This window comes from Chiloscyllium plagiosum, chromosome 35, assembly GCF_004010195.1.
Source record: "Chiloscyllium plagiosum isolate BGI_BamShark_2017 chromosome 35, ASM401019v2, whole genome shotgun sequence".
Lineage (NCBI taxonomy): Eukaryota > Metazoa > Chordata > Chondrichthyes > Orectolobiformes > Hemiscylliidae > Chiloscyllium > Chiloscyllium plagiosum.
Genome location: NC_057744.1, coordinates 38,807,809 through 38,821,149, shown reverse-complemented (window position 1 = coordinate 38,821,149; position 13,341 = coordinate 38,807,809). Strand labels below are relative to the sequence as shown.

At 42.1% G+C, this 13,341-nt stretch overlaps 1 protein-coding gene across 3 annotated transcripts in view; it reads right to left on the bottom strand.

Moving 5' to 3' along the window:
• Positions 1–13,341, bottom strand: part of aplp2 (amyloid beta (A4) precursor-like protein 2) — a 223,482-nt gene that overhangs the window by 84,669 nt on the left and 125,472 nt on the right. For all 3 annotated transcript variants that reach the window (XM_043676955.1, XM_043676956.1, XM_043676957.1), the window contains one exon: positions 2,534–2,608. In XM_043676955.1, coding sequence (XP_043532890.1) covers positions 2,534–2,608 — 75 coding nt within the window. The remainder of the gene's footprint in view (positions 1–2,533; positions 2,609–13,341) is intronic.

Here is a 13,341-nt window from a genome sequence, read left to right as displayed (position 1 = left end):
ACATCAAAGACTAATGAGTAACTAGGGAGAGAATAGGGCCATTTAAAGATCAGCAAGGCCACCTGTGTGTGGAACCGTAGGAGATGGGGGGATAGTTCATGAGTATTTTGCATCAGTGTTTATTGTGGAGATGGATGTGAAAGATAGACAACATGGAGAAATAAATGGGAACATCTTGAAAAATGTCCATATTACAGATGTGGTGGTGGTGGACAGCTTAAAATACATAAAGATGAATAAATCCCCAGGACCTGATGAGGTGTACCCTAGCACTCTGGGGGAAGCTAGGAAAGCGATTGCTGGGCCCCTTGCTGAGATACTTACATCAACAGCCACAGATGAAGTGCCAGAAAACTGAAGGTTGGCTAATATGGTGTCACTATTTAAGAAACATGGTAAGGAAAAGCCAGGGAACTATAGAATGGCGAGTTTGACATCGGTGGTGGGCAAGTTGTTGGAGGGAATCCTGAGAGACAAAATTTACATGTATTTGGAAATGCAAGGACTGATTAGGGATTTGTGTGTGGGAAATTGTGTTTCACTAACTTGATTGAGATTTTTTAAGAAGTAATGCAGAGAATTAATGAAGGTTGAATGGTGGACGTGATCTATATGGACTTCATGGTAGACTGGTTAGTAAAGTTAGATCACATGGGATATAGAAGGAACTAGTCATTTCGATACGGAACTGGCTCAGAGTGTGGCGGTGGAGGGTTGCTTTTCAGACAGGAGGCCTGGGGCCAACGGTGTGCCACAAGGATTGGTGCTAGGTCCACTGCTTTTCTTCATTTATATAAATGATTTGGACGTGAACATAGGAAGCAATGTTAGTAAGTTTGCTGAAAACACCCAAATTAGAGGTGTAGTGGATACCGAAGGATACCTCAGAACAACAGGATCTTGATCAGATGGACCAATGGTCCATCTACCGGGGAGTGGTAGATGGGAGTTTAATTAAGGTAAATGTGAGGAGCTGCATTCTGGTAAGGCAAATCAGGGCAGGATTGATAACACTTAATGGGTAAGGACCTGGGGGAGTGCTGCTGAAGAGACCTTAGAAGGAACTATGAACCTGCAACCTAAGTGGAGTCCCAATTGACAGGATAGTGAAGGGAGTAATTGGTATGCTTCCCTTTATTGGTCAGTGGATTGAATACAGGAGTTGGAAGGTCATGTCCTGTATAACAGCAACATGAATTAGGCCATTTTTGGAATACTGCCTGCAATTCTGGTCTCCCTGCTCTAGGAAGGATGCTGTGAAACATGAAAGGCTTCAGAAAAGATTTACAAGGATGTTGCCAGGATTGGAGGATTTGAGCTACAGGAAAAGCTGAATAGGCTGGGTCTATTTTCCCGACAGCATCGGAGGCCAAGGGGTGACCTTAATGAAGTTTATAACATCATCAGAAGCAGAGATAGGGTGAATAGCCAAAATCTTTTCCATGGGGTGAGGTAGTTCAAAATAGAGGGCATAGGTTTAAGGTGAGAAAGGCAAGATTCAAAAGGGACCTGAGGGGCAACTTTGTTATGCAGAAGATGGTGCAGGTATGGAATAAGCTGCCAGTGAAACTTACAACATTTAAAAGACATCTGGATGGAGTTATGAATAGGAAGGGTTTAGAGGGATATGGCCCAAATGCTGGAAAATAGGACTAGATTTATTTGTAGGATATCTGGTCAGCAAGGACGAATTGGACCAAAGGGTCTGTTTCCATGCTATATAGCTCGATGACTATCTACTAGATTCATCCTCAAAGAATTTCAGATTTGTCAAGCATGATTTATTTTTGTAAATCCATGCTGACTATGTCTGATTCTAGGAGAAAGTGAGGACTGCAGATGCTGGAGATCAGAGCTGAAAACGTGTTGCTGGAAAAGCCCTTCCTGAAGAAGGGCTTATGCCCGAAACGTCGATTCTCCTGTGCCTTGGATGCTGCCTGATCTGCTGCGCTTTTCCAGCAACACATTTTCAGCTATGTCCGATTCTACCACTGTTTCTAAATGCCCTACCAGAAAATCTAACATCTTCCCCATTATTGGCGCAACTGGTGGATAATTCCCTGCTTTCCCCCTATTTCTCTGTTTAAATAGTGAAATTACATTACCTCCAATCTGTAGGGACTATTCCGGAGTTTAAAGAATCTTGGACAATAACCACCAATGCACCCACTATTTCTAGGGCCATTTATTTTTAAAATAAGTTCTCTCCAATGTAGATCATCAGGACCTGGGGATTAATCAGCATTCAATCCAAAGTTGATAATCCTACTGGTCATGAATGCGAAGGTTTCCTTCAAACAGATATTAAGGATTCTTGGAACATCCTTGTTCAGAGAACGAGAACAGCAAACTTTCATGTGAAAATGATATGGGATATAATTCACTTTAAAATGTGTTACTACCAGATCAATAAAATATAAACTGCTTGTCAAGTAACTATTTATATTAAATATTTGCTGTTCTTACTATGTAGAATTCCAGACTAGGAATTCGAGCTTCCAAGATCAATGGTCACATGGTAATGTGCTCATACCTGAACCAAGAGCTGTCTCTCTGCTTTTGGCAGGTTCTTCGCTTGTCGCTCAGCTTCTTCCCACTCTTCTCTCACCTAAAAAAAGACACAGTCAGTCAGCTAATAACCTCACATTTATCCACATTATACTGCTTCTGCCATGCATTCGCCCACTCCTTCAGGCTGTCCAAATCACACTGCAACATCTGAGTCATTCTCACAGCTCACTCTTCCACCCAGCTTTGTTCATCTGCTAATTTTGAGATGTTGGATTTAGTTCCCTCATCTCAATCATTAACACAGATTGAGGATATCTGGTGTCCTTGTACCAATCACTGCAGTACCCTACAAGTCACTGCCTACCATTCCTGCACTTGGCTTCCTGCCCGCTGACCTTTCGTTTCCATCTCAAAATACCGGCCACACTCATATATGCTTTAATTTTACATATTAATCTGATGCGGGACTTCTGAAAGACCAAATAAACCACACCCACTGGCTTCCCTGAGAGCCTGGGGAGATGTGCTGAACAAAGAAATCTTGAAGTGGGGTTTATAGTTCCTTGAAAGTAGAGTTGCAGGTTGACAGGATAGTGGAGGTGGTGTTTGGCATGCTTTCCTTTATTGGTCAGTGCACTGAGTATAGGAATTGGAAGGCAATGTTGCAGCTGTACAGGATATGCCACTTTCGGAATGATGGGTTCAGTTCTGGTTTCCCTGCTATTGGATGGATCTTGTGAAACTTGAAAAGGTTCAGAAATGATTTACAAGCATGTTGCCAGGATTGGAGGGTTTGAGCTATAGGGAGAGGCTGAATAGGCTGGGGCTATTTTCCCTAGTATCAGAGGCCGAGGGATGACATTACAGAAAGTAACAACATCATAAGGTGAATAGCCAAGATCTTTTCCCCAGTGTGGGGAGTTCAAAACTAGAGGGCATAGATTTAAAGGTGAAAGGGGCAAGATTTCAAAGGGATCGGAGGGTTAACTTTTTCACTGAGGGTGGTGCGTGTATGGAATGAGCTGCCAGTGGAAGTGGTGGAGGCTGGAGCAATTATAACATTTCGAAGGCATCTGGATGTGTATATGAATAGCAAGGATTTAGTGGAATGTGGACCAAATGCTGGCAAATGGGATTAGATTTATTTAGGATATCTGGTCTGTATGGACAAGTTAGACCGAAGGGTCTATTTCCATGCTGTATAGCTCTATGATCCTATGACACACCAACAAGCCCTGCCAAAAGACCCCACCTTATAGGACTCAAAGACCACAGCAACTGCAGGGTTATCCAGTGGCCCTGGACTGACATCCCCCATTACAGTGACAATGCCCACTGTACTGGAAACATCTGCTACATACACGCTATCAGTAAACTATTATCTTTTAAAAAAGAAAATGCTGGAATACTGAGCACATTAGACAGTATTAAAAAAAAAGGTCATCAACCTGAATGTTGTTTTTCTGCATAGTTTCAGATTTCCATCCTTAATATTTTACTTTTGTCCACCTGAAATGTTGCGCAGTTATAGCATGGAAGATTTTGACAAGACGATCATGGTTGATTTAGGAGCCTGTTTGCCTTCTAAGAGGGGGTCTTGAGTATAAACAAGTGCAGATTGGTTGGAACAAATGGTTTGGTTCTAAAATCTATATTTTTTGAAATCTATGTAATCACTCAATACTACCACTCAAAAAATAAACTCCTACAGGCTGCAGTAAGATACTATTTATAAGTCTCAGATTTAAACTGTATTCATCCTAGTATAGTTAGTCAAACCTTATTGGTGGGGAAACTGAATGCAAATTCAAGAAAAGAAAAATTGGAATTAAGAGTCTAATGATGACCATGAGTCCATGGTTGATTGTCAGTAAAATTCACCTGGTTCACTAATGTCGTTTAGGGAAGGAAACTGCCATCCTTACCTGGTCTGGCCTTCATGCAAATCCAGACCCACAGCAATGCGGGATAACTGCCCTCTGGACAAATAGGGATAGATAATAATTGCTGGTCCAGCCTGTGATAGTCTCATCCCATGAATGAGTATAAAAAAACTATTGAAAGCAATTCTGAGACACAAAATCAATCTGTAGGAAATAATCAAGAAGGGTCAATATGGTGTTGTTAAGGGGAAGCCACGTCTGACCAACTTGATTGAATTTTTCAAAGAGCTCACTAGGTCTGTAGATGAGGGCAATGCTTTTGATGTCGTTTACTTGGATTTCAGTATGGATCTGCATGGGAAACTGACAGCCTAGGCAAGAATCCATGGGACCCAAGTAAATTTGGCAAATTTAATCCACATTTGGCTGAGTTACAGAAACCAAAAGGGCAATGGTTGAGACGTGTCTTCCTGACCAAAAGTCTGTGTCCAGTGGGATCCCACAGTGGCCTGTGTTGGAGCCCTTGCTGTTTATCGTTTCTATGAATGATTTCAACTTGAATGTAGTTGGGTTAATCAGGAAGTTTGTAGATCATATAAAAATCAATGGAATGGTAAAGAGAGAGAAGGACAGCCTTAGATTATGTGAAGATATGGGCAGAATGACAAATGGAATTCAAGTCAGAAAGGTGTGATGTGGTGCATTTGGGCAGGACAAATGTGGAAAGAGACTACATAATGAATGGTCGGACTCTGGGAAACACAGAGGATCAGAGAGACCTTGGTTTGAACGCACATGGTTCCTTTTTGGTAGCAGAAAGGTTCAGGGTCAGTTGCGAAAAAACCTGGTGTGAGGTCAGAAAACAAGAAATGGTGGTAAACAGCTTTTCAGAAAGAAGGATGACAAACAGTGGTGTCCCCAAGAGTTGAGCCATAGAGATGTACAGCATGGAAACAAACCTTTTTGTCCAACTCGTCCATGCCAACCAGATATCCTAAATTAATCTAGTCCCATTGGCCAACATTTGGACCATATCCCATTAAATGCTTCCTATTCATAGGCTCATTCAGTTTCCTTTTAAATCCACATCCACCACCTCCTATGGCAATTCATTCAACACACACACCACCCTTAGTGTGAAAATGCCTCACCTTAAACCTATGCCCTCTAGTTTTGGACTCCGCTACCCTGGGGAAGATACTTTGGCTATTCACCCTACCCATGCCCTGCATGACTTTACAAGCTTCTGTAAAGTCACCACTCAACCTCCAAGCTCAGGCCTATTCAGCCTCTCCCTATTGCTCAAATCCTCCAATCCTGGCAAAAACCTTGTAAGTCTTTTCTGCACATTTCACTTTTAACATCTTTCCGCTAGCAGAAAACTAAAAGCAATATTCCAAAAATGGCCTAAACAATGTCCTGAACAGCTGTAACATGATGTCCCATCTCCTTTACACAATGCACTAACCAATGAAGACACATGTCCAAACGCCTTCTTCACCCCACCCCCGCCCCCCCTCCACCCCCGTCGGCCTTTGACCCTTATTCATTAATCACTTTATTTAACAAAAATTGATCAATCCCAGTTTCAAAATAAACAACTGATCCTGCAACCACCAAGATAGTTCCAAACATCTACCACTCTGTCTTTTCCTGTTAATACCTTGTAGACTTGGACTAGAGCACCCCTTAGTCTTCTCAATTCCAGAGAAAATAGGCCAAATGTCTCCTCATATCTTAACCGCTGAAATTCAGATATCATTTTCATAGATCTACATTGTATTCGCTGTCAGGCCAATATATCCTTCCTGAAGAGTGCTGCCCAGATCTGCTCATAGTACTTCAAGTGGGGTTACACCAGGGTTTTGTACAGCTGCAGCATACTTCTGCGTCCTTATACTCCAGTTTATTATATAAAGGAAAACATTCAACGTCTTCAACTTGTGCTGCCTATGTAAAATTCTGGGCACAACTTGGCGAGGTATCACCAATGCAAAACTGCAACAGAGGACTGATCAGAGGAACCTACAGGATATCAAGAGAGGTATAACTGAGTTGGCACGTCACAAATATTGCATTTTAGGCAATAGGTGGTAGAACATGGCCAAAGACTTGGCAAAGAAATTTAAGGACGACCTTCTAGAGCTGAACAGTACCTTTGCTGCAGTGAATGAGATTGCAAAGGACCAAGGACAGTGACAGACTTGCCCGTTGTCTTGTGTGGAACCAAGTCTAAGTAAAGGAACTTCATTTGTGTGCTAAGCATAATGGAAGTTGATAGGGTGGGGATTTGATAGAGATGCACAAGATTATGTTTATTTTATTTAAAGCTGTCAAAGAAAAGCTGTTTGTTCCCATTAGCTGATGGTACAAGGGCTTAGAAGCACAGATTGAAGGTCAGGATAAAAAATGCAAAAGGGATACAAGGAAGAATGGATACGATGGGCAAATTGCCTTTATTTGTCCTGTTAACTTCTGTCTTTTTAGGTTATGCAAGCATTACAGCAATTAGCAACCATACTAACTCACTAGTCTGTAGGAGAACCTCAGCTAAAGGGAAAACGTGAAGAGTTTACTGTCAAAGATATAATAGTAGAGCACTTAGAAATATATATTATCAAGCAGAGTCGGCATGACTTCAAGAAGGGGAAATTATGCATGTCAAATTTATCAGGATTCTCTGAAGAAGTAACAAGCAGGATAATGGGGAAGTGAGGATCTAAGATTAGATTACTTACAGTGTGGAACCACACCAACCCTCCGAAGAGCAACCCACCCAGACCCATTCCCCTACATTTATCCCTTCACCTAACCTGAATATTTTTGGACTGTGGGAGGAAACCCACGCAGACACGGGGAGAATGTGCAAACTCCACACAGACAGTTGCCTGAGGCAGGAATTGAACCCTGGTCTCTGGCGCTGTGAGGCAGCGGTGCTAGCCACTGTGCTGTGGACTTTCAAAAGACATTGGATAAGGAATCATGCATTAAGCTATTTAATCAGATAAGAGCCCATGGTGTTGGAATAATATCATACCACCACCATGGAGAAAGACTTGAAAGTTAGGGAACTGGGAGAAGTAAATAGTAATATGGGAGGCCAATTCCTGCCTCAGGTAACTGTCTGTGTGGGGTTTGCACATTCTCCCTGTGTCTGCGTGGGTTTCCTCCAGTTTCCTCCCACAGTCCAAAAATGTGCAGGTTTGGTGAATTAGCCATGCTAAAATTGCCCGTAGTGTTAGGTGAAGGGGTAAATGTAGGGGGATGGGTCTGGGTGAGTTGCTCTTCGGAGGGTTGGTGTGGGCTTGTTGGGCCGAAGGGCCTGTTTCCACACTAAGTAATCTAATCTAATGTCTTGAAGAGCCCACAGTACTGAAGGTCTGAGAATGCATAAATCCCCAGGACTTGATCAAGCAGCACAGCCTCAGGCGACTGTGTGGAGTTTCCACATTCTAAAGTGTTTGCATAGGTTTCCTCCGGGTGCTCCAGTTTCCTCCCACAGTCCAAAGATATGCAGGTTAGGTGAATTGGCCATGTTAAATTACCCATAACATTCAGGGATGTGTAGGTTTAGTCATTAGTCAGGGGAACTGCAGAATATTGGGGAATGGGAGGGTCAGTGTGGACTTTTTGGGCCAAATGGCCTGTTTCCACACTGTAGGATTCCATGAAGTGTATCCCAAGACCTTGAAGGAAGCTAGGGAAGAAATTACGGGGTCCCGAGCGGAGGTATTTATTTCGACAGCCACAGATATCAGAAGATCGCACAGTGGCTACAGTTGGGCCATTATTTAAGAAAGACTGCAAGGAAAAGTCAGAAGACTACAGACCGGTGAGCCTAATGTCAGTGGTGGGTAATTTGTTGGAGGGGATTCTGACAGACAGGATCTACATGCATTTGGAAAGGCAAGGACTGATTAGGGATCAGCATGGCTTTGTGTGGGAAATCATGTCTCACAAATCTGATGGAGCTTTTTTTTGAAATGGTAACCAAGGTGACAGATGAGGGGAGTGTGGTAGATGTTGTCTACATGGACTTTGGCAAGGCCTTCAATAATGTACTGTGTGGTAGACCCGTTAGTAAGGCTAGCTCATAGGGGATACAGGGACAGCTAGCCAAGTAGATATAAAATTGGCTTAAAGGTAAGAAACAGACAGTGATGATAGAGAATTGTTGTTCAGACTGGAAACCTGTGACCAGCAGTGTGCCGCAAGGATCAATACAACAACCTCTGTTCTGCTTGCACATTACTCCTTAAAATCCCATCAAAGATTAAGCCCTACCCAATGAGAGTGTAAAGGAAATTGTTACTCAATTTTGACAACTTTTGCTGAAACAAATTCTTCTGTGGAAGCTCTTTGTTTTTAACTCATCAGAATTTTTAAGAATACCAATTTAAGGGGACAACAAGCATTTATCTTGTATGAATTTGCAAGTGGGCCGAGTGGCAGAAGTACTGCCATGGAGAATACACCAGTTAACAATTATTGATAGTTAACGGCCGGGCTTTGTTTAAATTTTAAACTGGACAGGCTGACTTATATTAGTTAAGGCATTGTCCTGAGAAATGAACCAGCAAATGGCTGTAACCTATTCCGGTGAGTCAAAACAAGAGCAATTAATGCACACATTCTTTCTGTGTCTGAAGAACAGAGCTCTGTGGATTAACATATGCTGCTTCCAGTATGTGCAAGTATGCTAGACTGCAACCCCAAATGACAATCCTGAATTGGTTCTCAGCATAATCCTGTGTATACTCAGGGAAAATCAGTCAAATGTCCAACAGCAGAATCATATCTGTTGTTGAACACTGTTGTCAAATCTGCAAACATGAAACTGTATGGTTAATACCATTTGTTGCGAACAGCTAAAGGGATACACTTTTACTATGATCCACGAGTCCTTTGGATATGTAGCTGAAAAGCCTTGTATCACACTGGCATTGAAATTTATACATTGCATTACTCATTTGTGTGATAGGCAAAACACTTTTTTGGCTTGTTGCTTTGCACAAAACCTTTAGATACCTTGTCCTTACAGGATGATCCAATGTACTCTGGACAATTTTCAGTTCCAAAAGTAGGGATGTTGATGAGCTTGTACAATATACAGTGAGAAATCATTTGATCAGATTAGTCATTATTTTGCAGGATGACTTTGGTGTACCACATTTTACCATCAAGCTTGTATTGATAACAAATGGCCATATTTATGAAATTATTCGTTCGGCTAAAATTATAGCATGTGGGACCTGCAAGAAACCCAATATTTTAATGTTCCAGCAAAGATCGGCTTGTGGTAAACAACAGTACAGAAAACCTGGCCAGCTCCTCGATATCCTAGTGATAAAAGTGTTCACTCATATGCAATGCTGTACTACCAAGCTACTATTTGACGTAATTCCTAGGCAGAGATCCTTTCTCTGCAAACAGATGGAAGATGTTTAACATGTGTAGCTTTCATGGAATTACCATGGGATTGGGGAACTTATCACTCCTGGTCACTTCCTCCACGACTATTCACCAGCCAATCAGCTGCAGTGCAAATTTCTCCTGCAGTGTAAATTGATGAAATTTTGCATTGCGCATTTATTCTAATCAATGTTTAATCAATGCAAGACAAAAAAAAGCAACAATTATTTGTTCGAAGTAATATTTGACCAATTTGAGTGTCATTTGAGGACTTGACAACAGGATAGATAACAGGAACTCAATGTGCATCTGGATATCAAAAAGGCATTCAAGATGATGGCACAAACAGTTACTAAAGATGAATTTATATATTAGCATGCATGCTAACGGGGTCACTTTCAACTTAAACCATAATTTCCGGAGCATTACAAGGATCAGTGCTAGGGTCTCAACTATTTATGAACTGTAATAATGACTGGGACGAAGAGACTGATTGAGTTACAGCCAGGTTTGCAGATGAAACAGGGATAAGTTGGAAAGTAAGTTGCCAAAAAGATTGCAAAGGAGTACAAACAGTTTGAGGAAATGGACAAAATTTTGGCACGCGGTGTATCATGTGGGAAAATGTGAGGTTGTGTCCACTCTGGCAAGAAGAGTAGAAAAACAGATTATGGAGAGAGACTGTAAAACACCATCAGAGAATCCCTACAGTGTAGAAACAGGCCATTTGGCCCAACAAGTACACACTGACCCTCTGAAGAGTATCCCACCCTGAGCCATTCCCCCATCCCTATTACTCTACATTTCCCATGACTAATGCACCTAGCCTACACATTATTGAACAGTATTTACAATTTTAGCATGGTCAATTCACCTAATCTGCACATCTTTGGACTGTGGGAGGAAACCAGAACACCTGGAGGAAACGCACACAGATACAGGGTGATATGCAAACTTCATACAGACTTCTGAGGCTGGAATCGAATCCGGGTCCCTGGCGCTGTGAGGCAGTAGTGCTAACCACTGACCCACTATGCCACGCAATTATTGCTATGGTACAGAAAGATCGAGTTCTTATATTCGAATCACAAAATTTTAGCATGCAGTTAAATAATAGGAAGGAACACCAGTCTTTATTACAAGAGGAATGCAGTATACAGGGACTCTTATTACAACTGCAGAGGGCACTGGTAAGGCTGCACATAGAGCACTTTATACAGTTTGGTCTCCTTACTTGCAATGGAATACACTTGATTGGAGGCTTTTCCGAGAAGATGAATTAGGCTGATACTTAAGGTAACAAGTTGTCTTATGAAGTCAGGGTGAGTTTATATTTACTGGAACGTGTATCAATGAGATATGACTGTATTGAAATAAGAATGATTCCAAGGAGTCTTGTCAGGGTGGTGCTAAGAATTCATTTCTTTTTCATGAAGTGAAGCACAGTTTGAATGGGTCCCTTCCACATTGTATGGTGCTATGTCATAACCATTCAGCTAAATATGGCATGGAAGAGATTCACGCACTGAAATACACTCGTTGTAAAGTCAAAGGGCACAGAAACAGGCCATTCTACCTCCCATGTCTGCATCAAGCAACCATCACCAAACTATATTAATTCCACTTACCTGCACTTGGTCCATAACCTACTGTGCCCTGGCATTTAAATGCTTGTCCAGATGCTTAAATGTTGCAAGACTCTCTGCTTCCATCACCCTCTCAGACGGTGCATTCCATATTTCTACCACACTCTGGATGAAAATGTTCTTCCTCACATCCCCTCCTTACTCCTTACCTTAAACTTATGCCCTCTGATCTTAGACATGTTTATCATGGGGAAGGCTTCTTACATCTACCCTGTTTATGCCTCTCAGTTTTGTTTCACCCAACCAGATACCCTCTCAGTCACCTCGGCTGAGAAAACAAATCCAGCTATTGCTTCTCATAACTGAGACTTTCCACCCCAATCAACATCCTGGTGAATCTCCTCTGCACCATCTCCTGTGCAATCACATTCCTCTGATAGTGTGGTGACCAGAACTGTATATTGTATACCATCTGTGGCCTAACCAACGCTCTGTAAAGTTGCAACAGGTTCCCTGCTCCTATATTCCATAATACAGCTAATGAAGAAGGCATGCCTTCTTCACCATCCTGCTTACCTGTGGCGATAATTTCAAGGATCCATGGACTTGACCATTTATCTGTTCCTCCCTTTGTTCCTCAGTACTCCCGAGGGAGTAACATTCACTACATAAAGCCTTCCCTTAATTGACCTCAAACTTACCAGGATTAAATTCCATCTGTCATTGCTGTGCACAGTTTACCAGCTGATCAATATCAGGCTGTCACCGGACACTATCCTCCTCGCAATCAACAATATCAATCTTCAATTCATCTGCAAACTTATTAACTATACCTCCAATATTCAGATCCCAGTCACTAATATATGTATTAGGATCCCAGCACCAATCTGCAATGTTGTTTAGGGAAAATTAGATGGAATTCTAAAAATTATATTCTCAGAATGCTTGCATTTAAGTTGAAGTGCATACAGATGGAGGACACTGATTCAATGACTCCTTCAGCACATATAAAAAACCTATGCCAGAGGCTGTCACTTGTTCATTAATTTGATTTGATTTGGCTTATTTGATTCCAAAAGGAGTATAAAGGAAGACTGGGCTCTTGTCAATGTCCTGACGTCAAGGTCAGGTGGTTTCGGTTGAAGTCCTACTTGTTCCAGAGATGTATAACAACATCTCTGAACAGGATGAGGGGAAAATATTTATAAAGCAACAAACACAAGGCCAGAATGGAGTCAGGAACTTTTTCCAAGTAACATTTCATTGTGAATAAATCTATTCAAAATAAAGGTTGGCTTCAGCTAACGTCCTTCACCATAGAACACAGAACAGTACAGCACAGTACAGGCCCTTTGGCCCTCGATGTTGTGCCAGGCTTTTATCCTGCTCTAAGGTCAGACGAACCTACAAACCCTTCATTGCACTAACTTCCATGTGCCTATCCAAGAATTGCTTAAATTACTGTTTCTGACAAATGAGGAACACAACACCACTTTGGATTTGTGAAGGGTAGGTCTTGATTCCTGAAGAAGGGCTTGTGCCCGAAACGTCGATTCTCCTATTCCTTGGATGCTGCCTGACCTGCTGCGCTTTTCCAGCAACACATTTTCAGCTCTGATCTCCAGCATCTGCAGCCCTCACTTTCTCTCGAAGGGTAGGTCTTGCCTTACAAGTCTTGTTGAATTCTTTGAGGAGGTGACCAAGCATGTGCATGAGGGCATAGCAGTGGATGTAGTATACATGGATTTTAGTAAGGCATTTGATAAGGTTCCCCATGGTAGGTTGATGCGGAAAGTCAGGAGGCATGGGATAGAGGGAAATTTGGCCAATTGGATAGAAAACTGGCTAACCGGTCGAAGTCAGAGAGTGGTGGTAGATGGTAAATATTCAGCCTGGAGCCCAGCTACAAGTGGAGTTCCGCAGGGATCAGTCCTGGGTCCTCTGCTGTT